Genomic DNA, 20,160 nt, shown 5'->3' on the forward strand with positions numbered 1-20,160 from the left:
AATACACATGATACAAAGAATGTATACAGAGACACACGCACACGCACGCGCACACGCACACACACACACACACACACACACACACACACACACACACACACACACACACACACACACATTAGCATACATTTGTTTGGTTTACGTTACCAATTATCGTGACCGTAAAGAGGCGGCTATGCTTGTTGTAAGAGGCTACTAACGGGATCGGGTGGTCAGGCTTGCTGACTTGGTTGATGCATGTCATCGTATCCCAATTGTGTAGATCGCTTCTCATGATCTAAATCAGTTTGCTGGAAAACTGCTGAGTGTGACGTTAAACAACAAGGAAACAAACAAAAATATCGTATTGATTGCAATGAGTATTACAAGAAGAATGATAGTTTAACTTACTTTGCATACGAGACAGGATAACCTGGAGACTGCAAGTACTGGTCACGTGGTGCGGCAGACAGAGCCGTGGAACCGCATTGAGGATGAGGTGATGGGGAGACGGTAGTAACTGTTACATTGTACCATATACTAATGATGAATTTGTAATGAAAGCATCACATCAGTTGTTGATTACTACTGTTTCACCTAACTCCACATATTTCGTTTCACTTTTGACATTCACGAACAATCCATTATATGTTGATAGCAGATTGACATGTCATTATTTGTCTGACCAAACATATTTGACTCTTTACTTTACCAATAGATCTAGATCTATTGCCAGAATTCAGGAAATTCAATTCCGTTTTCACGCTGATAGAAATGTGGATATTTCGAAACAACTGATATACATGTAAATACGGTATCAATGATGCATTAAAGGTATACACCTAATCATACAGGTCATTTGTAGACGTGTAAAATGTTGGGATGGGGTGGGGGTGCCAGAAAGTGGCTTCCCATTTCGGATAAAATAACTGTTCTGTATACTAGGCTTTCGGTTTTACATGTAAGGTTTTGGAGACGTATATTTGAACATAGACATGATGAACGAAACGCATATACCTATCAAATGAATCACAGATCTTAAATATATATTTCTACATGACAAACTTCCACTTGCAGCAAAATTGACGATAATAAGCCTTTACCTGGAGCATTGACGCTCTTGTATCTAATACGGAAGCCCTTGTCAACATCCACATCATCTGTCGTGAATGAAACCGTCATTGCCCCGTCGTTCGATCTGTATGATGGGGTGGAATTGCCACAAAATGTCCCAAGTTCAAAGGTCTTGAGACCTTTCCCTATAGAATGGACGTGACGGGACGTTTAGACTTTAACATAAGTTTTGTAATAAGTATGTGAAGCAACAGATCGAAATCAGGTAAATGTTTATGTCCCCGTGATTCTGAATGTCACACACACCAGACTGAATCAAAATAGATTGAGGATAAAACCACTGAGTATTGAGATAATGCTAATTCTTTCTTCGCCTTTTCTCTTTATTATCCTTTAAACTTGTTGAGTTTCTAATGTACATACAGTAAACTACGGTAAAACGAACTCAAAGGGACTACTAATATTAGTTCGTTATAACCGTAGTTCGTTATAAGTACATATACAGCATGACTACAGCAAGTAGTCGGGACAAAAAAGTAAGTTCTTTATATCCGTCAGTTCGTTATAAGCGTGTTCGTTATAACCGTAGTTTACTGTATTTCTCATTGTCCTTCATGCTGTAACATATTACTGGCTCTTCAATTGATCTTTAGTCGGTATTTCAACCAAAGTAGTATTAATAAGTTTATAAAAAGAGTCACTTTGATAAAGCAATTATTTACCTCCATAAACAGTTACTGAATCATTACCACACAATGGGTAGGTTCCTTCATATTTCTGAATCGATGACATCAACCTGGATATACTGCTGATCTGGTGACACTATCTGCCACACGCATTCCAAGTCACTGACAACAGCAGAAAGATTAATATAATAAATAAAGTCCAGAGACACGTATGTCTTGAAAACTGACAATCATAATTTTGTTAATATTTATTGCATAAAAAGAGGCACTTGCATGCAGAGACCATACAACAGATCTATTATATTGTCTCTGGTGCATGCTTGTCGTAAGAGGCGACTAACGGGATTGGGTGGTCAATCAGGTATCCACGTGCACGTGTACGTTAGTGTTACTCTCTTATCAGGTAATCACATCTACGTTAGTGTTGTAAGTATATGAATTATTGAGTTATTGTTACCTGCCCATTACGTACACAGATCTATGTTTGTGTTACGGCCCAATCAAATATGGGGTCAATTTAGGTACTACATGGTAATGAAAAAGCATTGTCCATCACGTTAGGAATTTTGATAAAAGCATTATAGCTGAAAAACGTTTTATTGTCCCATATACAATCGATGCATATATATACAATATGTACAACATGAACACTAATATGAATTAAATATTATTAACTAATATGAACTATATTTGTGCTACCCTTAGTTTCACACTTTCTGGATACATGTGTTATGTAAACATGCTACTGGTGTTTTCATGACAGGCGTTAATTCTACAATTTAACGAAATATATTTGTCTACGTTTACATGGAACATACTTTTCATATGCATCTGGGTATCCGGGGGATACGAAGTAGATAGGAGTAGAGTCTACCGGCATTGTCAGATTGCAGTCTCCCGCTAATGAGGAAATATTACAATTAATGTATTATAAAAGAACATTAGTACATACATTATTAATTTCATTAAAGTCAATTGTATATAAATATATCACGTAGCTATCTTGTATGTCAAGGTGGTGATAAATCTTAATAAAGGAATTGAATATGCTATTTTAGTTGGGGCCTCAGATTTTCATTTGAGGGAATGTGTAATGTGATATGTTACCACTGATGCAATACACACAATTTGGCATCCATGACGTAAAAATAATTTCCTCGTACTCGTTTGTTACCAAAATAACCAAGGTTATCATTTCCAGGTTATATATGTACATAAAAAAAAAACATAATATATTTATGACATAAAACATCACATTGATCCAGCGTCAAAATTACCCGACGAAACAGATATAGGCGAAAGCTTGTCCAGATGGCAATGCTACTTTAATAAAGGACTGTCTATCCTATTTTGAGTTGATCTGCCTCAGATTTTAATTTGAGAGATTGTATAATTCTTTTTGTAATCGTTTGATAATGTGATATTTTACCACTGGTGCAAAACACATAATGTAGATTCCATGGATAAGAAATAAATTCCTTGTATTCATTTGTTATAAAAATAACCAAGGTTATAATTTCCATGTTATATTTGTACATAAGAAACATAACATGTTTGGAACATAATACGCCCCTTTGATCCTGCGTCAAGACTGTCACTTTTAGCATTAACAGGGTTAAATGGCAATCAAAACAGGTCCTACGCACCTTTTACCGTCTTGTAGTACAATGAAAATCCCTTGTCTACCCTGCCTACATCAGTCGTGAAATCGATCCGTAATTTGTTTCTTGAGCTTTGGACGGTAGGTGTAGATGTTCCACAGAACTGACCAAGGAATTGTTCATCTGTCAGAAGGAAGATTAATTACTCCTTGAAACCATCTTTAATTTCAAAGACATAAACAGTGTTTCTACTAGCATATGGTATACAACAATAATATATTTTTTGTTCAAGTACACAGCACAGACAGAAGGAACCCGAAGCAATACGGTGCAATGAGCATGTCACAGTACGTGACAGTAGAGAAAGTCCACTATATGTTGAGTCGTTGGTTCGTCGAGTTTTCCGACTGATATTATGGACATGTAGAACACAGGTTACTACTTTGTGAACTGATACATTGTATTCAAAACATTAATTAACTTGGTGTAGTAAAATGGTTCGAGAAAGGAGATTTATTGCAGTCTTTTGTAGTTTGCAGTGTGTGTTCATCTGACATCTGGGGGCACGGGTGGCCCAGTCGTCTAAGGCGCCGCGATTCGCTGTGCCGAGTTGCGTCTCTTGGACACGCCAGAAACCTATGCTTGTGGGTTCGAATCCCGGTTCACCCCGATTATGTTTCTAGGGTTGTCAGCACCATACCCGTGCTCGTGGGTTTCACCGAAGTGGTAAACGTCTGAGACCTGCATCACTTCGGGCTTTCCTCCCACATTAAGCTGACACGCCGTGATATAACTGGAATACTGTTAAAATCGGCGTTAAACCCAACTCACTCACTCACTAATCTGACATTTGGACATAGAGGGTCAAGCGGAAATACGATACCGCTGGTGATCAACCATCAGCAGATTGCAGGATTCTTACAACACATGTTTAAATATTGCGCATGCTTTATAACACAAACTGAAACATTCCATCCACATGTTGATCACATATAACATACCAAAATGAACCAACTGGTGACAGTAAGAGCAACGCCCCAAGGGTGCGATCATCCAGTGTCAGCATTGCAGTTTGGTGCACTTGGCGAGGCAACTGTGTGTGTGTGAAATTCCGTCGTACTTACTGTCTTTTTGGTGATCGTTGTACACGGAAACAGAGTCGAAGGGGCAACCAAGTAGTCCACTTTCTACCTGCAGTTGTTCAAAATCCACTACGATTGTATCATTTTCATTCTCGGCTGTAAGGAACCACGTACAGTCCATATTACTGCAACACAATTAACGCATCATAAACAAACATTAGTGAGTGACTGAATATGGTCTTACGCCGCTTTTTTAGCAATATTCCAGCAATATCACGGCGGGGGACACAAGAAATGGGCTTCACACATTGTACCCAAGTTTGGAATCGAACCCGGGTCTTCGGAGTGACGAGCGAACGCTTTAACCACTAGGCTACCCGACCACCCCTATACAAACATTACCTCCTTGTAAATAATAACAATAATCATGCAAACAGTATTTATTCAATGAAATCGCCAGGGAGCGTTTTGCTCATTTCTCTTTCGCACAAAAGGAAACGGTACACAATTGAGTGATTGTTGTTTTACGCTGAGGGTCGGGGCCAGTAAACGAATGGTTGATATCGCGAGCAACGATATAACCATCGACAGTTTACAATGACACAATGGTTCCAACCGATTTTCACTACAAGGTGGTAGGTTTTTATAACAACTACAACTATTATATACAACACTTGTATTTCACCGTATTGGTTCTCCGGTATCTTTTATCTACATTATGTGAGGATCACAATCATCTGATTTCAATCCAAATTTCATTTACGCCGATCGGCTATCCTTACTTCAAGTACTGATAAGGAAAGCCAGGTGAGAGGAAGGTTGTTTTTTCAGGTGTTGCTGTCAGCTCCCCTCCACATCCTGTAAAACAAATATAATGACAATGTCATTTTTTAAAATTTTTCGTTAGGCCAACAAACCCATAAAATAAAAACCTATACTTATATCATGTGACGTACATACAATCTTACTTATAACAGACCCTTATTCAAGTTAGGTGTTGTCATTTTAACGTCATACGTTTGTGTAAACCGTCATTTTTATCTCACCTTAAATGAGTGTGAGCCCACTGTTGATGTAATGATGACACTGTTCGGAAAATTGCCGTCATTACAATGTGGAAGAGATACAATGCAGAAGACATATTGAGACATTATATGTTGTGACACATTTTTTGTGCAGTTTCGAAGTACAAGAATGCCTTACCATGTACACTTTTTTCTGTAAACGTGAGACAAAATAACTTACTTGTTGTTTCATAAAAATCAAGAAGGAAGCCTTTGAACTGGTTAGTGCCGTCGGTTTTAAACACGATATAGATGGATCTACCAGAACTCATCACGGTGGTGAGGTTCCGCCCACACAGTCGCCCAAGAGGAGTGCCTGTCGAGTCTGGTCCTGGGTAAATATATGACTCGCACATTTAAACTATTCTTCTCAAATGTTAATGGTGACATTTCAGAGCTAACGACTGCAACATTACAACTGTTAGCTGTTATTAGCTTTATATTTGATGGAATAGTATGAAAATCCCTGTAATAAATAGAAACTGTTATTCACTTCATATCATGATTATTACATGACTCTATATGGTATGAACAGGGTATTATTCTATTGTAAAATTAGAAATTAAGACTCAAGTCATCTTTGTAATGACTATTATTATAATGAAACTAAGATTCGATTCCTTTTAACATCGAACACTGAGAGACAAGTCGATTGGTACAGGTAGTTCTTTTCCCCTTTAATTCAGTATAATATTTACAGTTTGACGTTTGACTTGATACAAGACAATCAATCTACGATCTATATGGAACAATAACACATGCAGAGACGAGTAGATATACCATTGACAATGTTTGTGTGTCTATATTAAATCGACTATTAATACTGACCTATAGGCTAGTATATTATAGCAGTCAACTTTGTATGTAATCTTACCATCATAAAATGACAGACTATCATAAGTGCAATTTGGTGATGTTTCGATGTAAGAATCCGCCACCTTCACAATGACGCTGTTGTCTTTGTTACTAGCATCGATCTTCCACCAGCAATTTAGGTTACTGCAGACACAATAATTACATTAAAAATAATAACAACACATCACCACCGGCGTAGTTATTTGTATGTGTATATGTGTGCGTGTGCGTGTATATGTGTGTGTGTGTGTGTGCGTGTATGTGTGTGTGTGTACGTATGTATGTATGTATGTATGTATGTATGTATGTATGTATGTATGTATGTGTGTGTGTGTGTGTACGTATGTATGTATGTATGTATGTATGTATGTATGTATGTATGTATGTATGTATGTATGTATGTATGTGTGTGTGTACGTATGTATGTATGTATGTATGTATGTATGTATGTATGTATGTATGTATGTATGTATGTATGTATGTATGTGTGTGTGTGTGTACGTATGTATGTATGTATGTATGTATGTATGTATGTATGTATGTATGTATGTATGTATGTATGTATGTATGTATGTGTGGGTATGTGTACGTGCGTGCGTGTGTGTGTGTGTGTGTGTGTGTGTGTGTGTGTACGTATGTATGTACACAGACAATGGCAGTTACCATCTCAAACGATATCTAATTCAAGTAAATATGAAACGTCAACACTATAGAAGAGACAATCACGATTATCCAACGTAACATTTCATTGGCTAGCAGTGACAATTATATGAATGGATGACTGAAAATCAGTGAAAGACATAAGTGAAGTGATGCAGAACAGTTTTTAGTTACAACACAACGCATCAGATTAGTTTTGGGCATGCGCACGGTGCTGACGAAGAAAAGGTCATAATCGTGGCGTGACTAAGGTATTGAATTAATTCTAAGGGAGCGAATTGAAGGACTGCTGGGTCATCCGTGGCCCTTAATGACAGATATAGGTTCTTCAAGCTACAGGCTGACTGCTCATGGCGTCGTACCTCGGATAGGCAACAGAAGGATAACCAGGGGACCTGACAGTGGACGGTGTCCTTGTTGTAACTATTTCCACATTGCAAGATTCTGTAAGTAAATTAAAAAGATTCAGGAATATAACAGTAACATCAGCATCAGAATACTCGTTACATTCAAGAACAGAAATTGTTTTTGAGCCAGACGCGAGTTTTCGCGTGAGCCTTACTTACATTATCAAATAAGTTTAACTATAATTGACACAGAAGTGTTTTTAATTGTTTTTGAGTCCCCAAAGAAAGCAAAATCATTCAAAAAGTCCAAAGACTTGAAAATATTTCCATGTACACCGACTAAAGGAACATTTATACATAGCTTTGCCAAATTTACGATACAAATCTACTTGCATATCGTAATCTTGAGATTTTTTAGGCATAACAATAAAGACATTATTAACCTGTTGATCAATATTCGATTCATACACTCTCATCTCATTTTCATTTCACTTTTAATAAGAATCGTAGATATATTGTGTCCAACAAAGCAAAACCATTTTTTTTAAAATACAGACATATTGTTGACAATAATAAATATGTGGGTGTCAGGAATATATATCATGACAGTAATATTGGTATCATTATGGAGCTGTGTACAAAACAACGCTTACCTGTTCTTGATAACAACACTAAACAGACAACTGCTGAGCAGAAAACACCTATCCTCATGTTTCAGTCACACTAGTATGTAGTCCGCCTTGTTTGTAGGTACACAGTTCAGTTAGTGAATGAATCTAATTCAATGTCCTCTTATTGTGAAACGTATGAAGGCTAAAGTTTACTTCAGCTGTGATGCTGATGCGTCATGTGACAATCTAAATGTGACCCGCTATCACCTGACCTACATGATAATCGACACACTGCGTGCCGTATTACTGAACCTGACAACGCCTCCTTACATATTTGTGTTGATATCTGTGTGCAGAATTATTTTTGGAACACTTACTGTAGGAACAAAAATGCACGATGTTTGAGAGCATATTAATAAGCTTTTGTAATTGAATTTACTCCATTATCAAGGGGTCGACTTTATGCGGGTGAAGTCAACTGAAGAAGTGACGTCACGATAATATGTCAAACTGATTGACTTTTGTGTGATTAGATGGCGCACCTCGATATCACACGTAGAATTTGGATTATCTGACACTGACATATAGAAAGTGTTACTCGGTGTGAAAGTATACCAAAGGCGTAAGTCTCAGGTTATAAAATCCCGCTACTTCTGTTTTTACGTCTAGTTCTGCCTATGAACATGGTGGGTATTGGGGATACTAAAGCACATATTGGCGTACAGTAGAGTTCGTAACTATTTTATTTCCACGATTTACCATCCTGAAAAAAGAGATGTAAATGTAAATTTGACAAGACATCCCCAGAGTCAATTGTCATGCTTTTAAATAAGAGCATCAAAATCATTTCAATAATCATACAAAATGTCTGCTAAAGTAAGGGTCGAACCGTCATCCGGGATCGATGAGGTCTTCAGGAACCCATGCTTGCCGAAAATGACGACTATGCTTGTCGTAAGAGGCGACTAACGAGATCAGGTGGTCTTGACTCGGCGACTTGGTTGATGCATGTCATTGTATCCCAATTGCGTGTATCGATACTCATGATGTTAATCACTGGATTGTCTGGTCCAGACTCGATTATTTACAGGCCGCAGAGAACGGCGTTAAGCAACAAACAAACAAATAAAGTAAGAGTCCATGTTTTGTACAATTCCTACTATATCATACGCATGTGTACTTGCCACACTGGTGGCAGAAGATTGCCTTGAAAGGCATAGAAAGTGTTCATGAAAATACGTAACACACAATATTAAAAACGGCCGACCTTACTATTCTGAAATTATCAGTATTATCATAAACAAATATATAAAACATAGTGAAAATCTTGATCTAGGGTCAATGACTTACTCATAGCTAGTTTGTTCTTCTGAATAATTATTTCAGTTGTGAACCGTTACAGAGGGAGACTTCAGCATTAATACAGTAAAAAATAAAATGTTGTACATCGTAGCTATGAGTACGTTATTAATATCATAATCAAATAAAGTTTTCGATTCTCAACTTTGAAGTCCGCCTGATGTCTCATCTAACATGTGATTCGAGTGAAAACCCATGCATGTTGGACATTTGCTTTTCCTTGGTATATAGCTCAACCTTTCATATATTTGCTCATTGCGTATGATCCGATATGTTTGACTGCACGCTATGTGATCTATACATCAGCAACAGTGTCAATGTTGTCCTTGTTACACGGTTGGCTAATAATGTTATGTGCTCCTGCTGAGTTGTGTCCCTCAGTATTGCCAGGATCCGTCGTTAATTGTTCGAATCCTGTATTTTCTATTTGGTTTGGCAGCGCCGCGCTTGTATGTATGTTCGTATCTATTTTGGGCCTCCCCCCACCCCACCCCCTCTCGTTAAAGTTTATCGCGTCCTGATAATACTGTCTATATCTTCATGGTTATCGCAGACACTTGATTCACCTTTAACATGTCTGTCGCATCGTGTAATCTGATTAAGCTGTTGTATGGCGCACCACAGGATAATCAGATAAACATGTTATTTGAAGACACAATTTTAACCAAACTTGACTTTGAATAAGTTATGTTTGGTTAATGTCTTCAATAAATACGTTTATATAATTATCCTTGGTTTCAGGATAACTTCATGGAACTTCACAAAACGCCGAACTTCTGTGCAACCTCTCCTCACCCGATGGTGCATATAATTAAAAACGAGGACCCTGTGTTCAATGTCGTCTTGCTATTATTCTATCTGTTACGTTTCATTTCTTATTTCACTGGAGAACACTTGTTATGATACGATTCAAAGTTCGAGGTATGTCATCGCAAAACTTGTAACATAAAGATTTTTAATCCTTATCAAGGGGGTATTTCTTGCTAGAATCCGGGTCAGACACGTTCCCTGTACTAAAACGCAAATACAAGAAAATCAATGTGCCCCAGCACTTATGACGTTATATGTGACAGGTGTTGAAACTTTAAATTTGAATTTAACTTCTATCAAGTAAGTGCATGTGGATGTGTCAGAAGGTCAAGTGTGTTCGTCGTGTATGTCATATGGCATTTGGTAAGGGTTATTCCAGGTAATACTCCTTTGCCCTCATTTTTACATCCTGTTTTGTTAATCACGGGCGGGTCGTTGTTACCCTTTAACGATGGCAGCAGGTGTTCGCGAATGTGAGTTTTCAAACTGCGGTAAATTTCTGAGATATAGCTATGGTCGTGCCAGTGTCAAGACTTAGTTCTTTAGTCTGGAGAACGTACATGTCATTGGAAAACTGAAGGCCTACTCTGTGCATCTGATATAATAAGGAGTTCGAAACCTCTAATTTGAAATTACGTTTGTCTCCATTCTGCCACGACAAATGCGAAAATACACGCAGACTCGTAAGCAATTGGATGTGGTGCATCGCTTAAGTCGATTATTTATTAGGTTCTATGGCCGATTTCAGGGATTAGTGCGTTCATATACTCAAACTACATTTTCCCCATAAAATACCACCCACAAAAATAAGGAAACTGATGAAATGACAGTAAAGGTGCAATGATGATAAATGTCTGTAAAATTAATTTCGGGCGTGTAGATCAATATCTGGTGTGTCCACCATGTTGGGCGATGCACGACACCTTGACAGCATACTGTTTATTAACTTGCGTATGATTGCCCTTGATATATTGCCCGCCATTTTGCCTGTAGAGCTACTCCAAGCTGGGCCACATTGGCGAGTGCTGGGTCTCTTGCGTACAATCTCCCACAGATCTTCTATTGGGGGCATGTCCGTATGCCTTCTGAGGCGGTCGGGTAGTCCTGCACCATGACCGTGGAATATATTTATTTTATGAAAAAATAATAATCTAGAAAAAGCAAAAAGCAAGTCTAGCCAACTCAAGTTAGCTCTATTCCACAGCATAGGGAATTTTTTTTATTTTTAGAGACAAGAAGGATATTGTGTAATATAAGATTTCAGAGACTAAATGTTAGTCTAGCGGTCGGGTAGCCTTGTGGTTAAAGCGTTCGCACGTCAGGCCAAAGACCGGTTCCGATTCCCGACATGGGTACAATGTGTGCGGCCCATTTCTGGTGTCTCCCGCCGTGATATTGCTGGAATATTGCTAAAAGCGGCGAAAAAAACAGACTCACTCACCGTATGCCTTCTCTGTGGAGTTAATCGGTGACGAACTGCACAGGAAAAGGACTGGCTTTGTCATGTTGCAACATGTCATCAACATATCACTGGCCGCTCAAATGTCCATTTACAAGAACCAGATCAGTTTCCCTGGCATATGTGATACCGCCTCACATCATGACACGACCGCCCCCATACCGAGCATGGTCAAGAAATGTTGCCCTGGCGTACAGCTCGCAGCTACCTTGCCAACAACGTTTCTGAATTGGAGGCTGTACGCATGGCCATGGTGTAACGCCAATGGGGCACGACCTGTTGCCCAGCCGACATTGGTAAGCTGCTATGGTCACACACTCTTCACAAGAAGGCGGGCTGCATAGGGTTTCATTGGTAGATTCTATTGCGTAGTGAAATTAATGCAAGGAGACAATCTTGTCCAGGTGTCGTGTTTTTTTAAATGACACTTTTTGATTTGTCAAACATTCGGATAACTTGGAGTATTGACGTCCCCCCACTTCTATCGTAACGGTGGTTCCGTAGCTTAATTGCGTCAGTGAGGTCCCCCAATAGGCGCACACACTTTGGCTTTATTGCACACGTTCTGTTCATGCATGATGTGAAATTGCATTATGATTAGATGTTGCGTTCCGATGCAACGCCATGGTAAATGTACACCTCAACAAAAACTACATTTAATTCACAGGTTCCCTTATTTTTTGTCGATAGTTTGCGTATCCGTAGACAATGAAATCATAACATCATGCAACATATACCCTGTAAAGCACTACTTTAATGTAATTCATGTAATTTAATTTAATTTAATTTAATTTGATTCATGTATGTAAATGTCAACTCCAAAGAACAACCAGCTTCGATAATCTGACGGCCCCATTGGGCATAAGGCACACTAGCGGTGACATTTATTTGAATATCTCACTGAAAATCGGTATTCGCGAAAAGGGTTAGGAAGTACTGTCCCAACGGTAGCAACCGCCACTCACATGATTTGCAAAAGAACATTCTTCAATATGTGATTGTATATGTGATCTTACGATTAAAATCAGTGTCAAGTTGTCCTAATTAGTTAAATTCTATAAGTATAAGTGTACTATATATTACTAAGTATGTATCATATACAAATAGCATAGTGACATTAGTGTGTAGCTACACCACCAAACATCCCGTTCATTATTATGTATGCTGAGATACATGTTTATGCCGACATGGCTTATTTGTATCATCGACAGTGTTGACCTTTTGCTCATACTACCATACATTGCTGATTATTTGCTCAGACAGTGTCAGTAGGTTCACCATGATAAAGCAGAAGAAACTCAATGTCACAAGTACATACATGTGCATTCTGTTTAGGAACTCACGACATCTGGTCTCACGTTGTGTCCAAATGCTTATCTCATTACACAAGGGACGTATTCCATGGCCAGATGACTACAACAGTTATTGATTCAAGTATAGTAATAACAATAATAAGGCTATGTCACGTGTGAGCTGGTTTCAATGTCGCTTTAACAGTATTTCGTGGCGAGCAAGCTTAATGTTTAAGGAAAGACTTAATGAATGCAATGTTTACCTCGTTGGTGAAGGCTATCGTGATCTCAGGTATTGGAACAATTTCTTGCACTTGGCCTTGATATTGCAATAATATCAGCATCTATTTACAAAACCATGCGCATCTATTTCGTTCTCAATATTATGCACTCCTTATGAATGAGTTGTCCTCTTGTGTACAAATATTCCAGCTATTTGACGGAGGTCTGTAAATAGTCCAGTCTGGACCAGACAATCCAGTGATCCACATCATGCAAATCGATACACACAATTGGGATGCGATGACATGCATCAACCAAGTCAGCTAGTTTGACCAACCGACCCCGTTGCATGGCTTGCTGTAGACCTATTCCACCCCGGATCTTGACGGGTCTGGCGCTTTGTGAAACGACACATCTATGGTACATCTTTTAATCCTTTGATCAATATAGTTAAAGATTTACTTGATGATATGTCAATTAGGAAACAATACGATTAGTGTGGTACGTTGGTCATAAAAGGGAGGGGTTTGTTGCGGACTACTATCTGATATTAATGGTACTGAAAAAGATTCGCGTTAAAGGTGTGAACAACATTTTTAAATGGAAGGTGTGCAATGAAGTTAGGACACAAACGCAATACGTGGCACTGCTCATGAATCTATCCTGCTTGTGAATATGAGTGGGGGTTAGTTACGCCTCTTTGGTCGAACCGGGATTCGAACGAAGGTCATGCTCTGTATTTTGCGGTTCATTGTGAAAATAAATTTCGAAAGATTTGTCGAAATGTTGTCGTTAGATGATGTATGCACCAATTTGACGTTAAAGAAATACACATTTTTAACCTCAATTGCATGCAAGACTAGGCCATTGGCCCAAAATACTACCAACAGAGGTTACATTTCCACTCGCTTCATTTTATATACAAACGTATACACACATATAGCACAGACATACATATCATATATAGTATTCTTGAAAAATAAGTATATAAAGTGGTACTGAGCATATTTCTCATTTTATGCGCATTGAATAATCAACAGAGATAATTTACTCTTTGTGTATCTTGAGTGTTCATTATATTTATGAATATGTTTACTGCACTGTCATTTCTGTTGTTTTTACTGATATATTTTTTTCTGACAGAGATATATGCATCACATGCAAGTAAGACATGAATTTCATCTTCCGTGTACATTTTGTCCTTAAGCAAACAGTGAGTACATGGAGAGAAACCAAATAACAAGATGTTTATAGATTTATATAGAATTTAAAAGTTATAGATTTCAAAATATTTCAAACATATATAGCCTTTAGGAGTTCAACTATGGCGGAATAACGTATTCTTTATTGCACATCCCATTATAATAATAATGTAATATATAAACAGAAAACTGTCAATCAATCGATATGTATTTGTTTTTCTCATAAGGCACCAAACTTGAAGAACGTGCATATAAAATGGATTCGGAATCAAACATGTATCTTGATAAAACATATTATTTCAAAATTACAAATTCGAAAAGGTGGTGTTTATCATGTGAACGTAAACAAGGAATTGTTACATCAAGTTTGATTAATAAATTAATATTTGACAGTTGAATTATCCCTGCTGTTACGAAAATGACAGTTCGGTTTTCATGGAGGCACATGGCGTAATTCCTTATTTTGATCACGTTTCATTAAAATATTGAAAAATATTTCTTTTCTATTTTCGGGTGTTGATGCCGGGAAAATGCTAGCATTGTCCGGTCGATGGCGTCCAAAGAAAGTGTTAGAATAAAATCCTCGATGAACCCATGTTTCAGACACATACACTGTACATGTGCATGCACGTGAAGAGATTGTATAACAGAATTTTGATTTCGGCTCGAATATATTGCTGATGATTAAGTGTCTCATATCTCAGTCACGTACTTGGGTTACGATTGGTGCTCTGTCACTTGCAGCAACAGGCTGGGGGTAGGGAGGGGGGTTGACCACCTGCGCATATGGAGGAGGTGGCTGAAAGGTGGCTGGAGCAACTGTAGTTTCATAGGGACCCTGACTGACACTATGTATGTTGTTTTCTCGAACTTGAGTGGTCGTTGGTCGTTGATTCCTTTTGTTGGCTGCTCCTATGAGGACGCAGATAATAACGATGAGGACGAAACCAGCGATGGAACCTCCGATAATGGCACCGATATTGACAGGGTCAAGATCTGGAACTGTTAAAAAACAACGTTTTAATTCAGGGAACGTGCTTTTACGTGTATATATTGTTAATGTCTTTTCCTTTCTCAAAGAAAAAACGTAAATGTAATTGTACAATCGAAATGCACTTGTAAATTAACATGATTCTAGATTTGTACTAACTGGTTTGTTACGGCAAACAGTCTCTGTTAACCAACAAACCTATGTAACCCTCCACATTATGCATAAGTATCAAAACAAATACTCACAGCTGTCGCGCTCCTTGGCTTGGTACGACAGTTTAAAACCTGTGCCTGTGTTGGAGCCATCAGAGTGGAATTTTATTAACATGTATTGTCCGGAGCTGTGCTTTGTGGGGAGACTGCTGCCGCAATATTTCCCCAGTAATGTGTCGGTGTCAACAGAACCTATACAAACCAATGAGAACAAATGTCATTCATTGTCACTTGGAGAAGAGTCCAGGATGTCCACAAAAAGAATCAATGTCGTATCGAGATGTTTGGTCACATTTGTGTGTCTATTAACCCCGCATTCAACACTATTCCAGCTATATGACGGCGGTCTGTTAATAATCGAATCTGGACCAGACAATCCAGAAGCAATCTACTCATTTTGGATACGATGACATACATCAATCAAGTCAGCGAGCCTGACAACCCGATCACGCCGGTCGCGTCTTGGCTGCTAAAGATAAATTCTAACCTGGATCTTCACGGGTGTTTATGGCCACAATGGGGGTGGGGTGGTGGTCTCAGGAAGGGTGAATGTGTACGGTGACTTGACAAGCAATCGAGACATGTGTTAGGCGCATTATTATGTGCTCTTACGAGGTTATGTCGTAAACTAGTCTCGAGTGCAGGTGGATCAAATATGTAGACGTATAGTGTGAGTGAGTAGTACTGCAGCAATATTAGACAATTCATTGAACTGGGTACGCTTATTGCATTCATAATGGGTGCTTGGCAATCGCGTCAACAACCCAATTATGAACATAACCCTGAAACCATTGTAGTTTAGTATGCATTGGCTAGTTGCATCGCCGACTCGAAATGTTAAGCACATTGTTGATGGTCCTCCATTCTCATTCACTCACTCATTCTACCAAAAAGCCGAATCTTAACGTTTATGAAATTGCGTATATAATTCATCTACATTCGTTTTACCGTCAAAAAACTCATAGTAGTCGTAAGAACAAGAGTAAGAGAACTCCACGTCCGAAGCAATGACATCAACATACACCACGAGGTCAGAGTCACCAGTGTCAATTGACCACGAACAGCCAGCGTTGCTGAAAGAAAACGCACACTATTAAATATGCTAATTTCGTCATATAACAAACATTATAGTTCTCTATTACGGGTCAGCTGAAGCTGTTTCGGAAGATCACATAAATCAACCAGATATTTTCCTTTTCAGATATTAATCTCTTCAAATGGCCTATTTTGTAATGTCATTTGTCACAAATAGAAGTGATATATCAAGGATAAACTATTGCAGTTTCAGGTACAACATCTACTATGTCCTATCACATTTCCTAATATGTTCCAATTACAGTAGTGTCCTTATGTGACTGTGAGCATTGTTGATTTAATACGTGTGAGCTTAATGTAAGACAACAGCCCAAAGTGAACCCGTAGACGTTTAGCTCTTTGATGACAACCACGAGACGGGTATAACCCAATGTAAATAGTCAGAGCATTACCCAGCTTGACAGAGGGAAGTAACACTGACCACCATTTTGCGTGGAGAAGATAACTGTTCCACCTGTGCCTCACCAACTAAGCCCAAGTACCCGTTCCAGATCAGTTACAATATGCTAAAATGAAAGTCTGAGAAACAGCAGGAAGCACTGGGTATTCACAACTCCCTGTGCAGAAACACAGACACTATATCTAAGGGAACACGCGTATTTATTCCCAAATTATATGTAAAGAAATGACGTTGTGGAATTCAATCTTCATAGTAAAGTCAATATCTGGTCCATGCCCCGAGGCACGACAACTTCTGAACATACTGGAAATTAAACACCAGGTTGTCTCCCCTCGTATCCTTCGCCATTCGTCTTCTAAGGTCTGTCCAAGCTGTTGCAAATTCTGGGAAAACAGAGCCCGGTTGTGAATCAGCCCAGAACATCCTAAAGGTTTTCAGTCGGTGACATGTCTTGAGATCTGGCTTGCCACGGATATGTTATGACACCCTGCTTCCTCAGACAGTCAATTGCAACATGAACTTCTGACCTTCGCGCTTGGCAGATGGGATGACCACTTGACGTAACATTTGGTCCACATAACGATGACGGGTCTTGTTCCCTTGCACGATCATTAGACCCGTCGTAAGTGATGCAAGCCGAGACCGTGATGCTGCCACCTCTGTATCTATCGTGTTCTTGGCCTGCTGCCTGATAGCACCTCTCTCCGCGCCATCTCCAAACGCATTGTCTACCTTCTCTAAAGTGTAAATAAAACCTCGATTCATCAGAAACCATGGTGTATTTCCATTGCCGCTTTTGACGACCTCCAAACCGCTGTACCTACTGTTGTCAGTGTGCCACAGTCGGACGCATGTCTCTGGAAGGTCGTCTTGATTTCAGACCCGCAGTCTTCAACCTGTTTCATATCGTTGACGTCGCAAGTCCTGTAGCAGCCCTGATGATGTCCCTGAGTTCTGGTGCAGAAATAAATCTGCTCCTCAACGCAATGGCGGGTACATATCGATCTTGCTTCGGAGTTGTCATCCCTCCATCCACCATAATCTTAACATAAGTCGTTTGCCGATATCATTTCATCAGTCGGGAAATAACACTTTTAGACTGACCAAAGTATCTGGAAACTGCATTGGAAATTGATTGGCCACCTTCAGTCATGCCTATTAAACGCAATGTTTCATTTTCTGTCTTGCACACATTTGGAGGCATGAACCTTATTCGTACACGATCATTGAACCACGTGGTTGTGAGTTTATTGGCACATGCCACAGATGGTAATTCATTCTTATAACTGAAATACCAGTTGATCCCTTAAATATTGTTCCTAATATATGTTTCAAGGTTTGCCGGCACGGTATCCGTGTCAACGGGTTTCAATAAAGTGGTAAATGTTTAAGATCCACGGCAGGTGTTTCTTTCACATTAAGCTTTTTATCAATTACCTATGAAAGGTATTTTGCATGTGCGATAGAGCCAACACGGGACCGTCATATCACAGGGGTTGTGATACCTAAAGTCGTATTCCAGCCCATGCTGGGCTGATATGGTGTATCAGTTCATTTCGATGGAGTGATCAATGATAGTCCGGCTGGTAACAAAATGGAGTTACGTCCCTTTGTGTGTTGTCTGCTCTTTAGCTTTCACGTGTCTATCTCTTTCAAACAAATGTATTGCATTCACTTGGAAATAGATAATTTTTCAAAATGATTTTATTGTATATTAAATGTCAGTTTTCATGTCATATGACATCATCTAAATACTACTGAAATACTGTTCAGCTCGTCTATAAAACCCATCTCACTCACTGACGACAACTATGTATGCAGTATAAGATATACAATGTACTTACGGACTATATGCAAATGACATAGTGACACTTTTAACATGTTAGTCAGTTCAACTTACTTTGGGTAGTTGTACGGGTAGTTTGGCGAGGTAAGGTAGCTTGACGACATGTATGCAGTGAGATCATTTGAACCACATGCTGAAAAAATAACAGAGGATATATGTTGTGTCATAGTTTTTGACATATGGAATCAAACGAACATCTGTGACTTAAAGAATGATCGTTCAACGTCACTAGGAACTGTTACACATATACATACACCGCGAGTCATATATCAACATGACGGTCAGTAACATTTCAACATTAGATCATAGTTTATCTTTTGTGAACAAAGTAAAGTTTTGTGACATTTTATGCGCAGATGTCGAGACAAGAGCACGCAGAGTTCAGTGGATTCTTTCTGTTTACTGTATACTATCATCAATGAGGTATACCAAACATCAAGACTTTACAAAGCATCATACTCACGTCTGAAATCATCGCCCCCTGTATATGCTAGCTTGAAGCCTTTGCCAGTCTGTGAGCTGTCTGAGTGGAACATTATGGTGGCAAACGAACCTGAACTGTAGAAGGTAGGTGTCTGAGTCCCGCAGAACTTCCCGATTAATGACGACTGTTGTCCTGAACAAAACATATAGAGAACAATCAGTACACCTTCACATATCCATCCACATATTAATTATTCGACGTCAAAACAAAGGCGAGAGGAGTCCAGCGTGCCGTTGTACAAAGCGATCTTACCTTACCATGGACTTGTTTTGTACAACGGCACCCTGGTATTATTACTGTAACCAACCCAGATTTTAAGATTGTATACGTGATCTGATAGTATCATATTTAAACTTCTTTGATTATATATGGGGATTCCGGTTTAAGGAACCGGTGCTAGCTGCAAGAGCAGACTAAAATACGGATTGCAAGTGGTGAGGCGAGGTCAGGTGAAATGGGGTTTAACGGGGTTTATTGCACTTATGTAGCGACGCGCATGCATGCGTGTGTGTGTGTGTGTGTGTGTGTGTGTGTGTGTGTGTGTGTGTGTGTGTGTGTGTGTGTTTGCTTTACTAATCCGGAGTGATGCTGTTTTATAGTGCTCGCCCACTGAGATATCATGCCACAGTTTAACATGATTACCCCACTCAGACACAGTTTACTGACTCCGAGCCGACCAGTCCTTGTTTTAGCCATTAATGCCGAGAGCCAGACAGGGTGACAACAAGTACCATCTTTTAACGTCTTTTGGTATGACGCGGCCGGGGACAGAACTCCGGATCTTCCGCTCCCCCGGCGGACGCTTTACCCCTAGACAGAGGGGCGGTCG

General features: G+C 39.2%; 2 protein-coding genes across 2 annotated transcripts in view; both read right to left on the bottom strand.

The window, feature by feature from the left end:
• LOC139454167 (cubilin-like) overlaps window positions 1-20,160 on the bottom strand; it is a 52,361-nt gene that overhangs the window by 15,403 nt on the left and 16,798 nt on the right. The window contains exons 16-22 of the mRNA XM_071235715.1: window positions 19,311-19,463; window positions 18,902-18,980; window positions 16,455-16,579; window positions 15,540-15,698; window positions 15,006-15,305; window positions 1,083-1,238; window positions 391-499 (exon numbers count right to left, since the gene is read on the bottom strand). Of these exons, the coding sequence (XP_071091816.1) occupies window positions 391-499; window positions 1,083-1,238; window positions 15,006-15,305; window positions 15,540-15,698; window positions 16,455-16,579; window positions 18,902-18,980; window positions 19,311-19,463 (1,081 nt within the window). The remainder of the gene's footprint in view (window positions 1-390; window positions 500-1,082; window positions 1,239-15,005; window positions 15,306-15,539; window positions 15,699-16,454; window positions 16,580-18,901; window positions 18,981-19,310; window positions 19,464-20,160) is intronic.
• Window positions 1,151-8,166, bottom strand: LOC139472564 (scavenger receptor cysteine-rich domain-containing protein DMBT1-like). The gene is made up of 10 exons (XM_071255037.1): window positions 8,002-8,166; window positions 7,364-7,445; window positions 6,361-6,485; window positions 5,668-5,817; window positions 5,205-5,280; window positions 4,465-4,607; window positions 3,386-3,523; window positions 2,558-2,639; window positions 1,776-1,901; window positions 1,151-1,238 (listed from the first exon to the last, which is right to left on the bottom strand). The coding sequence occupies exons 1-9, from the start codon at window positions 8,057-8,059 to the stop codon at window positions 1,823-1,825; spliced, it is 933 nt and encodes a 310-aa protein (XP_071111138.1). The 5' UTR covers window positions 8,060-8,166; the 3' UTR covers window positions 1,151-1,238; window positions 1,776-1,822.

Source organism: Haliotis cracherodii, unplaced genomic scaffold, assembly GCF_022045235.1.
Source record: "Haliotis cracherodii isolate W230 unplaced genomic scaffold, xgHalCrac1.p SCAF_1, whole genome shotgun sequence".
NCBI classification, from domain to species: domain Eukaryota; kingdom Metazoa; phylum Mollusca; class Gastropoda; order Lepetellida; family Haliotidae; genus Haliotis; species Haliotis cracherodii.

Bases quoted from the DNA above. Each gene is read 5' to 3' on its own strand.
- LOC139472564 (XM_071255037.1), bottom strand. From the start codon at position 8,059: ATGAGGATAGGTGTTTTCTGCTCAGCAGTTGTCTGTTTAGTGTTGTTA. The intron at 6,486-7,363 runs GTACGACGCCAT...TTGTGTCTGCAG, and splicing joins CCTTCTGTTGCCTATCCGAG to TAACCTAAATTGCTGGTGGA. The intron at 4,608-5,204 runs GTAAGGATAGCC...ATTGTGTTGCAG, and splicing joins TTTCCTTATCAGTACTTGAA to TAATATGGACTGTACGTGGT.